Source organism: Chionomys nivalis, chromosome 7 (genome assembly GCF_950005125.1).
Source record: "Chionomys nivalis chromosome 7, mChiNiv1.1, whole genome shotgun sequence".
Lineage (NCBI taxonomy): Eukaryota > Metazoa > Chordata > Mammalia > Rodentia > Cricetidae > Chionomys > Chionomys nivalis.
This window is the reverse complement of record NC_080092.1, coordinates 88337929-88353152: the sequence shown is the minus strand read 5'-3', so window position 1 is coordinate 88353152 and position 15224 is coordinate 88337929. Positions and strand designations below refer to the sequence as shown.

Here is a 15224-nt window from a genome sequence, read left to right as displayed (position 1 = left end):
AGGAAGCTCTAAACCCCACATAGCCTTCCTTGAAGAGAACAGAGGCAGCTCTTCACCAGACTCTAGTCTGGGCTGAAGGCAACCCTGAGATGTAAGAAGTTGAAAACTGTGCTCCTCCTCATGACATTGAAATGAGAAACAGCTTCTCTGACCTTGGCACCAGAGCCTTGGCCAGACTCCTCAGCCGTGTGTTCTCTGAGGCCCTGGACTGTCCTGGAGAGCTCTTTCCTTTATCACTGTTGAAGACCTGTCAATAAAAAGCTCCAAAAGGCATAGGCTTTGTACGCCATAATCTCTCTTATTATTGATTTTTGCCACAGCAGAAATACTCTGGGATGTGCAGAGCAGCCAGCACAGTAGCCGGTCACCTGCTGGAGTTAATAGTCGAAAGTGACTGGTCCAATCAGAGGACCGTCAGCCTCCACAGTGTGACTCTTGTTGCTTCTCCGTTGCTTGGGGATGGAGGTAAATGGTTACGCTTCCTGCTCCGGAACCTATCTCAGGCATGGCATTGATCACTTCTGCTCATAGTCCAAAGGACAGTACGGTTACCTACCCCATGGCTGGTGACCATGGGAAAAGTTTGAAATTCGTAGTAACCACGTGCTCAGTGAAAGGGACCGGGTATAATGAGAAAATATACTGCTACATCCCCAGACTCCATCATCTAGAAAATAGCAGGTTCTCAGGAAATATAAATTGCACGAAGAAAGTGAAATCTATATTATTTACTAGGGTCTTGAAGTGTCACTACAGGCCAAGAATCTAGCACTTCCTTGGAGTGCAGCCCAGTCCACCCTGCTTCTCAGAGCCTGGCATTTCTCTGTAGGAACCCAGAGAAAGGTTTCCCAGCAGCCTGCCTCGCTGGAGGGCAGCCAGCCCGCAGGAGACCAGAACATGCCAATTGGGAAATCTGGGAAATCACAGTCATTAGGAAGTTTCTCTGGAGATGGGAGTGGATGTGGATTAGGAAGGAGACCTCTAAGTGGGGTGCAAGGCGGAGTAAAGAGCCTAAACTGAGATCCGTTGCTCCAGTTATCGGCCTACACGCCTGGCCAGTGCACCCACTCCCAACTATGTCTTCCGGGGTCAACGACTCCCCTGCCCCCAAACCTTGCATTGATGTCATCATTCCAGTACCTCAGAATGTGGCCTTGTCTGGAGACAGGAGTCTTTAGAAAGGTCACCCGAGGTCTGAGGGGCTGGTGAGATGGCTCAGCAGGTAAAGGTGCTTGCTGCCAACCCTGATGACCTGAGTTTGATCCCCGGGACGAAGCACACATGGTGGAAAGAGAGCAGTGACTCCCAAAAGTTTTCCTTTTATCCTTACCGATATGTTGGAGCTTGTGCTCATATAGAACCAGTGTTGAGTATGCATTGCCTCCGTACAAAAGGTGTAAAAGCCTGGTCTCTGAGGCCTAGTGACCCGGGATCAAATCCCAAGTAGGTTCTTAACAGCAAAGGATGGTGGTCGTAGTGTCTGCCCCCTGGGGTTAGAGTGAAGGCTGCGCTGATAAAGCCTGGGTGCTAATAAGTCCCAGATCACTCTTGGCCGGGGTGATTTAAGGCATGGGAATATTGCCCAGGACCACCACACTGTTTCCTCCCTTCCCTCTGGGAATGGAATGGAAGCTGGTCGGTGGGTAAACAGCTCTAAAAGATAGAGCCCCACAGGGGGCAAGAGACCCAGAATCCTCTGCTCTGAGATAGACTTGAGCCATTTGGTCCCTGCACCAGAGCATGTGAGACACACGCTGCCGTCCCATCTCAGCGTTCCACCAGTGAACTCTCTAATTAGAACTAATTTGGAGATTGCCTAATTAGGAAATGTTTGCAGAATTCATAAGATAGAAAGTTTGGTTGGTAAGGTGACTCAGACACAGGGGGCAGGATCTTGAACCGGGTATGATCTTTGCCCCACCTTGACTGGTCTGGGCAGTCTCTTCCTATACCCTTTCTTGGCGCTGGGCTAAGCCTGGGCCTTGCTTTTTTTCTTTCTTTTCAATTCTCCTTCTTAGCTCCTTTTTTCTCTTTCTCAATCTCTCTGTGTCTTTTTCTTTCTCTCTCCCCTCTCTTCTCTCCTCTCTCTCTTTCTCTCCCTCCCTTTCTCCTTCCTTCCCTCCCCTCTCTCTCTAACAGAGGCTAACCTTGTGTCATTATTAGGTGTCATCCATCTCCCCCCCCCCCATTTTCACACACTCGTGTGTGGTATGGGGTGGGCTGTGTCTGCACACATGTAAATGCACATGTATGCAGGGAAATGTACATGTGGACTCCTGAGGCAGACGTTGGGACTCATCCCTGACCACTCGTCTGCCCTATTCGCTAAGGCAGGGACTCTCAGTCAGTCCCGAGCTCACAGATGGGGTTGACGTCAATAGCCAGCCTACTCTGAGATCCTCTGCCTTCTAGACCCGCCAGCATCTGTGTAGGTTCTGAGCGTCCAGAAACACGTCCTCATGCTTACACAGAAAACACTTTAACCACTGAGCCTCTCCCTAACCTGCATCCACCTTTTAAAGAAAGGACTCAGTGGTTCAGGTGGACCGGCTGCCCAGCAAGCTTTAGAGATCTGCTTCTCACCCTACCCCCAGTGTTGGGGTTACAAGCGTGTGCCACTGTGCCCATCTTTTTATGTAGGTGCTGGGGACCAAACTCAGGTCCTCTGGTTTGCAAAGCATTTCTCCATGGTTGCTAGTTTTGACATGGTGTCTCACTGTGTAGCTCTGGCTGCCCTTGAACTCACAACCCTCATGCCCCACCCTCTAGAATGCTGGGCTTATGGGCTATGCCACTGCACCTGGCTAATTTTCTCCTGTATGTAATGGTGCGTCTGTACAGAATTATGGGGCACAGCGTGATATTCTGATGCTTACACACAATGATTACTTTTGCATGGTTGGCATCCATCATCACACTTACTCTTTCTTTGGGATGACATCTGTGGCTCTTTTTCCCTCTTTTTGGGTTGACCCTGACAGGTGAGGAGCCTCTACAGGAGTCTTTCCCTGCATTTAGCCTCTGCACTGTCACCAGCAGCAGCCCTGAAGTCAGCCTCAATTCCTAGACAACAGCCCACAGGCTAGAACCTTCCGTTCCTCCTTTGCTGCTCCCTACCAGTCTCCTGTTCACCCTACATGGGAAATGATACAGATAACCGTTTGCTTTGTCTTCTTGGGTCTCAGTTCACCTCCACAATCGGAGTGATGAGCACTCCTCCCCTCCAGCACCTAGCGGTGTGCTTGGTAATCCTGACCCACTCCGCAGAAATACAACAGAGGAGGCTGGGAATGTGGCTCAATGGGCAAGAACACTTGCCACACAGGCATGAGGACCTGAGTTTGGTACCAGTACCCTCATAAAAATCCAGAGGTAGCCACATGGACACATATAACCCCAGAGATAATGGGGGACAAAGACACGAGGATCTGGGGCTCTTGCTGGCCCCAGGCCTAGCTCCAAGTTAGAAAGAGACCCTGGCTCAAGGAAACAAGGCCAAGAGTGCTAGAGCAGAACATCAGATGTCATCTTCTGGCTTGTGTGCATGTGTAAGGGTAGGGGCACGCATGCGCGCGCGCACACACACACACACACACACACACACAACAGCTGAGGAGTGAATGAGTGGGTGGTAACCAAGCAATGAAAAGCCCATGAAGGAATGAATGACATGAAGGAATGAATGACATGAAGACATGAAGGAATGAATGCTGTTGAGGAGTGAACAGACGTGTCCCACAGAGTACCCCCCTCTACCTGCCTCTTTGCATCTACACCGAACCCTTAAATGCTCCTTGACCCTTCCCGTCCTCCCTAGAGAGGTCACCCCAAGCTGTCATCCCAAGACTTAGACACGGCCATTACCTCCAGCTTCAGGAAGTCATTTCTCCTAAGCTAGCTTGGTAACCATGGCTGTCAAGATGGAGGCAGCCGCAGGCTTGGGAAAGAGCCAAGTCCAGGAGCCAGAGTCAGCAGAGAGATACACAGAGACTCATGCAGCTGCTCTGCCAAGCACACAGCAGGCCTCACTCTCCTCTTCCTCTTTCCAGAGTTGAGCAAATGCCTATGGGCTCCATTCTTGGGCCTCTGTAGAGGGTCTGTGCAAGCGGGTGGTTTTTGAACCTCTCCAAGGAGACACGGTTATAGAGATGCAACAGGCTAATGCGCAGAGTGCACACAGCACACCGACTGTGACTTTTGACCTGAGCCTGAGCCTAGGTTTTTCTATAGGTAGTATTAGTCCTAAAGGTGGCCATCCTGGGGGACCAGAAGAAAGGAGAAGAAGAAGTCCTGACTCCATTTCAAAGAAGTAATTTAGAATGGACCAGAAAACCTGTGCCCAAGGGACAGAGACTGGAAGTGTTTCCCCACTTGATCCCATCCCCGTCCTCCCCTGCACAAAGTCTGCGTGGTGGGTAGCCAGGGATGCCTGCAGAACTGCTCCCCCAGGCAACCTACCCGTTGCTGTGAGCAAAAAGCAAGAAACAATTGGTGCAGCTGAGTTGAGGAATGGACAGGGGACATGCACAAGTCTGATGGCTGCCGCGGATGTGAGGTGGGCAGGGGACTGTCTGGTAGGGTAGGGGATCCTCTGTCCATGTTTTTGGGGCTCGAGTGCTGTGACACTCTCTCTGGGAAGGCCACATAGGAGACAAAGGATTATGCGAATGATCGCTGTTATTAAGTCAGCAGCTGGCATCCTTTTCCCTAGGAGTCCCTTAATTAGAATGGGCTGCTAAGGTGCCCCTTCCCAAGGCTGGCGTCAGATGCCAGCATCCTTGAAATGACTCGAAGAGTGACTATCATACTGACAGTCTTGTCTCCAGAATTCTTTGGGTCCCTGGGATTGGTCACCTAGGCTCTCTGGAGGCATAACCCTGAGGTACAACCTTCAAAAGGATCATGGAAAGAGAAGCTACTCTATCCCACTACACACACACACACACACACACACCTGCCACTGCGGTTCTTACCTGACTTAGCAGCTTCCACAGCTGAAGGCATCTGCAGTCATTTCAACTGTGCCTTCATCACCATGTTTTCTCTTAAAATTAAAGGCTCTAGTCTCTTCTTTTTTTTCTGTTTTGTTGTTGTTTGCTTTTTGTTTTGTTTTTTTCAAGACAGAGTTTCTTTTTGTAGCCTGTCCTTGCACTCGCTCTGTAGACCAGGCTGGCCTCGAACTCACAGAGATCTGCCTGCCTCTGCCTCCCGAGTACTGGAATTAAAGGCGTGCGCCACCATGACCCAGTGGCTCTCTCCTCTTCTAATAAGCTAATGTGGTGGCGCAAATGAATGTAGACAGATTATATAGATATATACAGCTTTAATAAGGAAATAGACTTACAGGACCACAGGTTCCCGCGGAGCACTGGAAAAGCGGAGCAAAAGAAAAGGGCTGGTGGGCTCACGCCGGCAGATTTATCCGTAAACATTAGCCCGAGGCGAACACGCCCCCAATGGGTGGGGCTATGTCCCTACAAGCTTTAGTAGTTCGCTTAAGACATGGCAGAAAATTCAGAAGACACAAAAGAATTCGCACACTTAGCTCACTCATTATCTTGCAGCCCAGAAATAAAACAGTGCACATATCTTGGGAAAGTTCTTTCCAGGCGTTTCCTGTGCCGGTAGATACTTTTTTTGAGGAAATTGGCTGGTGGTGGAAGGAGATGAATGAATGTACTGACTGACACACCTGCATGTCTTCTCCACAGGAAGCCATGGGCTCACAAGCAGGAGTGGTCCCTCTGGCTTCTTCTTTACAGATGAGAGCAACTCCTCTGCCAGCACACGGCTTCCTGCTCTTCCCAAGGGCCGCCGCACCCCAGTGAACACAAGCCAGTGAACACAAGCCAGTAACCACGTTGCCCTTAGTGCCTCCATATTGTAGTGGGGTCAGTCCAGGGTCTCAAAATAAACCACCCTAAATATCACTTAGTAGATAACACAGCCAGTGTCCCGACCTGCTGAAAAAGAACTCGAGTGATTTGGAAACAGCATTCTCGCTGACTTCTCTCATCAGCCATTAATTTTCTCCCTGTTAAATGCCTCAAGCCAATGCTAACAAAATTAAAACTTGACAGAGATAAATGTGAAGTCCTCAGGACTGAAACTGTTGTGCTCCACATAAACAGGTTGAAGGAGGTGAGATAACTCTTGTGGAAAAACTCCCGGGAAACTGAGGCAGCGGGAATACTAGGTCCCATTCAGAGAAGCAAGGGGTTCAGAGGAGGAGAAGGGTACAGCCTGAATGCTGGATTTGCTACTAGGTGCGCTGTGCAGGGCGCAGAGTGTCTGTCTGTCCCTGAGGACCGAATGGGAATGGAGAAGAAGGCTGTTGGAGCCACCAGGAAAAAGAAAAAGCTAAAGATATATGACCAAGCAGGACATTTCAGGGAAATACTCAAATTCCTACCTTCAGGGACAGGGAGCAATCTCTTTCTTTTTCTAGTCAGTGGGGGCAAAAACAATGGGTGACCACCTGCTCCATTGCCCATTGCCTTTTTAGACGGTGATGGGGTACAGTGGGTCTACCTCCCCACATATGAAACAGAAGAGGCCCACCAAAACCCTGAATGACCTCATTATAACTTTTTCTTTTCATCTGCAAGACCCTCTTTTCAAAATAGGGATCTGCTACCTTGGCTCTATTGAGAAGCAGTGGAGTCTTTAAGAGATGAGGCTAGTTGGAGCAAGGTTGGTTATTGGGGGTGTGCCCATGAAGGAGATGGGGAACCCTAGCTCCTTTCTTTTTCTTTGCTTCCAGCCCCATGAAGTGAATGGGCTTCTCAGCCTTACGCTTTTGTCACAGTGTGCAGCTATACACTATACCACAGGCTCAAAGACCCCCAAGCTGGAGATGCTGTGTGTGGGGGGGGAGGCTTTGTCGCTGGTATTGGTTTAATAAAGCGCTGATTGGCCAGTGACCAGGCAGGAAGTAGAGGCAGAGCAGCCAGACTAGGAGAATTCTGGGAAGAGGAAAGGCAGAGACACAGTTGCAAGCCGGACGCAAAGGAAGCAGGCTGAGAATGCCTTACTGAGAAAAGGTACCAAACCACGTGACTAAACATAGATAAGAACTATGGGTTAATTTAAGTTGTAAATGCTAGTTAGTAATAAGCCCAAGTAATAGACCAAACAGTTTACAGTTAATATAAGCTTCTATGTTTATTTGGGACTGAACGGCTGCAGGACCAGGTGGGACAGAGATGTCCGTCTACATGGAACCTCCAAAACTGTGGGCCAAAATGAGCCTTTTGTCTCTCTCTTGGAATGTCATGTCACAGTGACGGACAGCTGGCTGGCACAGGTACCTTCATAGCTTCTGCCAGTTAGAGTGCAAGATGCCGTTTCCTCTGGGTTTGTGAGAAAGCGGGGAGAAACAAAAGAAGGGAAGGGGAGGGAGCGAGGAAAGGGGTATGGAGGACCAGAAAAGCTACTGCAGAGTACATATGCATCCAGACTCCCCCAAAGGGTGGGACTCACCATGTATGGACACAGCCCGGATGAAACAGAAGTGATGTATCCGGAACTGGCGACATTCATGAGCTCCCAAAAATAACATACTTAAGAATGGGATGCTGGGGAAATAATTCAGCCAGCCAAATGCTATGCAAGTTTGATCCCCAACACCCATGTCAGAAACTAAGTGTGTTGACACGCCCTTGTGGTTCTCACCCTGGAGAAGCAGAGGTCTCTGGATCCCACCTAGACAGTTTGGCAAGTTCCAGGTCAGTGAGAGAGCTTGTCTCAAAGAACAGGGTCATGGTCCCTGAGGAAGGAGACCCAAAGTTGACTTCTGGCCTCCACACGTGTACCATTTACACAGTGTGTACCCATGCACACACGCACACACACACACCGAATAAGTTAACAGGCTATGGGTGTTGCCTAGTGTCAGGGTGTTTGCCTGACATAAATTCACAAGACTTTGTATTCCTGTGGGGTTTTTTAAGGGCTTTTCCTGCATTATTTGGATTGATTATCGACTTACCCTTTTTCTAATTAGAAAATAGCAATTTTCTCAAGACTGAAATTCTTTTTTTTGTTTGTTTTTTGTTTGTTTTTTTCGAGACAGGGTTTCTCTGTGGTTTTGGAGCCTGTCCTGGAACTAGCTCTTGTAGACCAGGCTGGTCTCGAACTCACAGAGATCCGCCTGCCTCTGCCTCCCGAGTGCTGGGATTAAAGGCGTGCGCCACCACCGCCCGGCAAGACTGAAATTCTTAATTGGAGAGATGTTCATGATTGTGGGCCAGTGGCAAAAGCAGCTATAGGTAATATATATGATATTCCATATTTAAAATAGGGAGCTACAACCATACCCGAGTCCAGCTTGACAGTCTCTCTTAAAACACTTGTTGCTGTTATATGACCCAACAATTGCACCCCTGGGCATTTGTCCCCGAGTGGTATTAACATGTTTCCCCCCAAGACCTGAACATGAACACCTCTAGTGACACTGCTGGGAACAGCTAGAAGCAGCAGACATCCTTCAGTGGGTCATGATTCAGCAGAGGATGAGGTTTCCAGGCCACAGAACGCTGCCCAGCCAGGGAAGGCACAAGCCAACAACGCCCAAACTAGAGCTAAATCTCAGGAGCGTTGTGCTGAGTGCAAAAAGCCACCATGCCATGCCTTAGCTTCCTTAAGTAGATCAGTTTTTAAAAGGGCAATTGAGAACCTCATGGAGGCTGCTGTGGGTCCCCGACAGACTAGGGTAGACATGAAGGTACGTGTGGCTAAAAAAGGGGGGCACAACTGGAGAGACCTTTGTGATGGAAGGTTATCACATGAGGTCAGTGTCACTGTCCTAGCTGTGACAACTTGCTAGTTTTGTCAGGAAACTGAGTAGAGAACATTCCATGTCTTCTTATTAATTCTTTCTTTTTATGTATATGTGGGTGTGGTTGTACGTGTGTGTGTGTTTACCAGTATGACCATGCGTGGAGGCCAGAAGTAGACTTTGGGATATCTCTCAGCTGTTTTACTATCATGCTTATTCGTGTGTGTGTGTGTGTGTGTGTGTGCGTGTATGTAGACCTGAGTTACTGTTGTGTCTCCCTTCTTTGTTCTTCACCGTATGTATTGAGGCAGTCTCTGACTGAAACCAGATCTCTCTCACCGTTTGTGCTAGTCAACTAGCTTGCACTGAACTCCCTGCGTCCACCCCCACCCCCCACTGTACATCTCCCAGGCACATCCCACCTGGGATTACAGGCAAACCTCCTAGTTTATCAGATGTTTCATCCTTTCTGGGGATCTGAACTCCAGTCCTCACGCTTGCCTCCTGAGTCATTGCCCCAGCCTCCTCCACTTTATTTTTTGAGACAGAGTTTCTCACTGAACCTGGAGTCTGCTGGTCTGGGCTAGACTCTGCTGATTGGCTGGAGCCTGCTGGTCTGGACTAGACTCCACTGGTTGGCTGGTGCCTGCTGCTCTGGACTAGACTCTGTTGGTTGGCTGGTGTGCCCAGGAGCCTGCTGGTCTGGGTAGACTCTGCTGTTTGGCTGGGGCCTGCTGGTCTGGGCTATACTCTGCTGGTTGGCTGGTGTGCCCAGGGGCCTGCTGGCCTGGGCTAGACTCTGCTGGTTGTCTGGTGTGCCCAGGATCCTCCTATCTGCCTACCTCCCTACCCCATACCTTGAGGTTGTAGAACACCACCACAGCTGGCTTTTTACACAGGTCTGGGGACTCCAATTCAGGAAGTCCTGCTTGAGTGGCAGACACTTTACCCATGGAGTCATCTCTCCAGCCCCTGCCCTTATTATTTCTGACAAGGGCATACGAAACTACAGTAATTCAAAATTAAGATTTTTTTTTTTAAAAAATAGAGACTGGGGTCAAGGAGTAGAATAAATGCTTTGTATGAGCAAGGACTTGGGGTCAACTCCCAGCACCCCTTCAAACTGGAGGAGAACCCCACCTGGACGTGTGGGGGGGGGAGGACGCCGGAAGACAGACCACAGACCTGAGAAGTCAGCCGCAGGATTGGAGCTCTGAAAAGCTTGTTTCCTTCTCTTCCAGCCTCTTATTATTTGACTTGCTCCAACAAGCAGGTGTGACTTGGTGATTTCTTTAGATTCAGGAAGTGGCAAAAATAAATAAATAAATAAATAAATAAATAAATAAATAAATGGAAAGAGAAGTGTTGGGGGTGGGCAGTGGCAGCGCTTGGCAGTGCTGCTCCCTCCAGAAAGGGCCAGTTCTGGATCTATGGGGACATTTTTTTAAATCTGGTAGCAGGTCCTAGGAATGACGTGGAGGCTGTTACTGGCCCACTGAGCCCCTGCCAGTCTCCCAACCCCCAGATGTCCTGGGACCAACCTCTTCTGGTTGTCTGTCCCTTCCTTCCCCAATCCTTGCGTCTGTTCACAGACTCAATCGCGCAGGGACACATGAAGCAAAAGACAGGTGACTCTGGGGCCAGCAGCAGCAAATCTCCCTAGGCCATTGCCATCGCCGAGAACCACCTCCGTCATTCCTTTTGCCGGTATTGTCTCACATAGTTCCCAGGGCCTTGGAGGTGAGAACTGAGGTGATTGCCACTGTGTGGGTGGGGAAATGCAAGGTTAACTGTGATCCCGCAGAAAACACTGTGAAAGCACATCCCACCTAAGATGTCGCCCCTGAGATCCTTAGTCTGTCTCCTGCACCTCTGATCTGGGGTCCCGGGCAACAGGGCCGCAGCAGTGCACACAGGTCTTTGGAGCGGCACTGAAGGGAAACAGAAGGACAGCTTGGTGTTGGCCAGCTGGCCAGCAGCTCATTTCATGGCCAGGTAGGAAAATGGCATGCTCCCGGCTCAGCAGGGAGACCTTAGTTGGATGCAGGGGAAGACAGATGCACCTCTGGCACACACCCAGCCAGCCTCCAGAACCACTCCCACCCACTGTGAGGTCGGGCTGGGCAGCTAGCGGCCAGCAGGATGCTTGGCAGAAGCTGCAAGAAAGGCACAGGCTACAGCTGGAAATAGACCAGCTCTGACCAGTTATGGAGGGGGTGAGGGGGCACGGGTGGGGGCGTGGGGGGGAGCTCAGCTAGAGTCAGTCAGTCGGCTGACTAGGCAGAGGAGTTGGCAGGCAGGCACGAAGTGACGTGACTCCGCGCACCCCCGCCCCCCACCCCCCGTCATGTGACTCCCTCTCTACCGGCTGTTTAGTGGTGGGCATGCCCCCACTATAGGACAGCAAAGGATTAGGAGAAAATGGATGGAAGATTCTGGAAGGGGGAACCGTCCCATCCTCCCACAGTTACTGAATAAACCAGGAATCCTGCTCTTCCAGCCTTTTAGCCCTTCTGGAAGTTTCTTGGCTCTCTACCATCAATCAGATTGAGGGGGTGGAGTCTCGAGACCATCCTAGCATTGGTATAAGGAATTCGTACCATACTGAATAAGAACCACGCGACCTTTGCCTTTATGAGTCTTGCTGTGCCTGAAAGGCCCTCTGCCCATTCGTCAGGAACAAATTCCTGGTCATTTTTCAAGCTGCAGTTCTAGAATCCCTTAGGTGTGGGGATCTCACCTGCCGATTGGAGCCTTTTTGTCCGGACACTAACTAGTGGCGTGTCGTTTCCTTCTTGATGATGTCTGGTCTTAAGCATAAGTGATACGGTTGTGATTGCGGTTCATCTCAGTGTGTATCTGTGTCCCCATAGGGCACTCAGCTGTGGGGACTCCAGATCTGACTTCTCTTCCCTCTGTTCCTGTGACCCACCCAAAGTTCCATGCCTGGAATGAACGGTGTGTGAACCCACAGGATACTCACGGCCTGTGTTTGTCCTTGTTTCTTCCAGGCATCTATAAAGGACACTGCTTCCGGATCAACCACTTCCCAGAGGACAACGATTACGACCATGACAGCTCAGAGTACCTCCTCCGTGAGTGCCAAGTACCCCAGCTGCTTTGTATCAGGAGGGGAGAGGAAGGGAGGGGCTAGAGAGGTGAGCCCTATGGAAGTCCTGAGCTCAGAGGGTGGGGTTGAGCCTAGCGGTGCCCTGATGTGTGGATGCCCTGAGTGTGAGTGGGTACAGTTGGTCAAGGCCCCAAACCCAGTGAAGCCCAAGCAGCTGGGTGCAGCTTCAAGGTACTGCTGGTGGAGCAACTGAAGTTAAAGACAAGAACTTCCTGGGGATGTAGCTCAGTTGACAGAGTGCCTAACCCATACAGAGCTCTGGGCTCCATCCTTAGCATTGTTAAAACCCAGCTTGATGGCACGTGCTGTAATCTCAGTACTTGGGAGGTGTGGAGGATCAGGAATTTGAGGGCATCCTCTGCTATGTAGTAAGTTTGGGGCCAGGCTGGGTTACATGAGCCCCTGTCTCCAGTTTTTTGTTTTTGTTTTTTAAATAGGGTTAGAGAGATGACTCGGTGGTTAAGAGCACTGTCTGCTCTTCCAGAGAGCCCAGATTCCATTCCCAGAATCCCCAGACAGCTCACACCTGTCTGTAACTCCGGTTTCAAGGCATCTGACACCCTCACACCAGTGAACATAAAATAAAGTTAAAATTGAGAGAGAGGGAGAGAGGGGGAGGGAGGGAAAGAGAAGATACAAGCTCTCTGAGCCCAGTGTGATTGTTCACACCAATAATACCAACACTCAAGAGGCAGAGGCAGGAGGATCAGGAGACCAAGGGCCTCCTCTGCTGTGTAGTGAATCTGAGGCCACCCTGAGCCTTATGAGTCCCAGTCTTGGAAAAAGTTCTGCCCAGACCACAGCTTCCTGAGGGGTGGAACATCAGAAGCACACTATGTAGGGATTAACTCACCAGCTAAGATAGCTTCCTGAGGTGCCAGGAATCCCAGAGTTGGTGATGGAGATGGCAGGGTATCCCAGAGTTGGTGATGGAGGTGACAGGGTACCCCAGAGTTAGTGATGGAGGTGGCAGGGTATCCCAGAGTTGGTGATGGAGGTGTCAGGGTACCCCAGAGTTGGTGATGGAGGTGGCAGGGTACCCCCTGACAGGTGTCCCTGGTTCCCTTCTACCCTGACTAATACAGCCAATGACTCTGCCTATGACCTGCCCTTAAGCCTTGCTCCGATCTGGTCCTGTGGCTAAGTGCTGCCTCCCAGGTGCTATCCACAGCCCGTGCTGGACTCCAGAGGATAAACTGCTCCTGTTCCTGCAGTCTACCCAGAGTTCATCCGTGGGCCTCTGAACACCGCCCCCCAGAAGGCAGGAAGCCGTAGCCAGAGGGGCTAGAAGTGGATGCTAGAATTTCTGTGTCCCTCCTCCTTCCCCATCAGCCAAAAGACACAAAGAGCTGCTTCTCGCAGCTCCCCTGGGGCTCGGGCCCAGCCTCACACATGGAGAATCGATACCAGTGTGTCCTCAGAGAGAGCACAATTCACTGTGCACCTGATTATGGGTCTTTTTTTTCCTCTACAAGAAAGGATTTGGATTATGAGTCATCTGATGAAATAGAACAGTGCGGTTCCCAAGGAGCCAAGGCCATGCCAGGCTGCTCCAGCCAGGCCCAGAACCTGAAATAATACCCACCTCCCGTATCTTCTCCTCTGTCGCCCTCCTGCCCTCTGATCCCACATATTGGGGGCCCTCACTTGACCAGGTGAGTGGGATCCCCTTAGAGTGGCCATAGATCACCGTGGAGGTTGCACGGTACGCAACACAAGGATTGCTAATTGCATGAATTATGGCTGAGTGACATCCTTCCAGTTCTGTGAGGCAGAGCACGTGAAAGGGAGCTGGAAGGACGGGGTTGAGTGGCAAGAGCTGTGACCTTTAGGGAAGAATGTGGCAGCTTCTTCGTTTTGCAGCTTGGCAGAGAGAAGCCTTGGGAATAACTCCAAACGGTGGCACTGTCCTCCAAAAGCCATAGTTGGGAGCCTCGTGGTTCGGTCCACACAGTCAGCCTCCTGGGGTCCAGAATGGGACAGAGAGGGACAGAGTTAGGGTCTGGAGTCACACAAGCCATGTGACCAGAAGCTTTGGCCCTGATGCTACAGGTCCTCCTGCCAGCGGTGTCCCCTGGGTACCCAGAGGACTGGGAGTGCCTCAGAGGGATAGTATCAGTGTGACAGTTGTCTCTCCTACAAAGGACGCGTTCTCAAATGTATCAGATCCCCAAGGAAGCCTGCTGGTTTGTAACAAGCCCGGAGGTACCCAGGGAAAAGATGGCAGGTGGCCCCCGGGCCCGCAGGCTTTGGCTGTTGGTCAGTTTGGGGGCAGAGGTGAGTTCTTAATAAGCTAGTGTGTGCCCGTTCGGTGGCTGTGGAGATAGGGACACTTGGCCCTGAAAACTGATTTCCACATTCCCCCAGAACACAGGGCAACCTGGAGCCAGCTGCATACACAACTCAGACCTGTGAAGGTCGTAGTCTCTGTAGCCACAGGGCCTGTGGCTCCCAGGCTGCCCTGATTCTCAGTGTTCAACCTTCTGGTTTCTGTCCAGACTATTATCTCCAAACTGTAGAGAAGCCCAGGAGAGTGGTCTCTGGGGGCTCGTATGGTGATCTCACTTATTTCTTCATTCATTTGACAGAAAGTGTGACTCTCCTATCATGTACTTGTCACCATCCTGAGTAAGTGGGTACAGTGGCATGGAAATAGCTCTGCCCTCCAGGTGCTGGTCTGGTGGCAGAGCACAGTAGTTTGGGGAGCCCGGAAGGTTCTGTGGCAAGGGAAGGCCCCTGAGACAGCAGCAGCCCAGTAGGCCCCGAGGCTAGGTGGCTCTCACTCTACCTTAGAAAATTCAAGAATCAAGTCAACCCTGACCCTCAAGTTCCTAAGCCTCCCAGAGAAGCTTGCATTTTGAGTTGCATTTTTGTCACTGGATTTCTGGGGGCCTCTGAGCATTGCACACTCATAGCTTGGGATTTCGGGGAGTCACGACCTCACACCCTGCATAGTCTCTCCCTTGGGTGTGTCTTGTCCCCATGGTCCAGTCCCTGCCTGTCTTGCCCCAGGCCTGGCACCTCCCTCCTAGGTTTCCAGGATTTCCAGCTAGATGGGGGGATGTCTGTGCCAAGCCTCAGCACAGGTGTCGAGACAGCTCTGAGTCCACAATGACGCCTAGAGTAAGTTATAAGATAGTGTCCATCCTGTCCATCCTCCAGACAGACAAGCGTCATCCCTGTCCATCCTCCAGACAGGTATATATCATCCGTGTAGCTTGATGTGGTCACGTGGTGTGGCTGGCTCTAGTCTCTCATCCCTCAGACACATGTTCGACAACACACTCAAGCATCCGAGTCTTTTGGCAAGGGACA

The 15224-nt window shown here is 50.8% G+C and overlaps 1 protein-coding gene across 1 annotated transcript in view; it reads left to right on the top strand.

The window, feature by feature from the left end:
• Positions 1-15224, top strand: part of Cacng4 (calcium voltage-gated channel auxiliary subunit gamma 4) — a 61317-nt gene that overhangs the window by 39454 nt on the left and 6639 nt on the right. The window contains exon 2 of the mRNA XM_057775113.1: positions 11791-11874. Coding sequence (XP_057631096.1) covers positions 11791-11874 — 84 coding nt within the window. The remainder of the gene's footprint in view (positions 1-11790; positions 11875-15224) is intronic.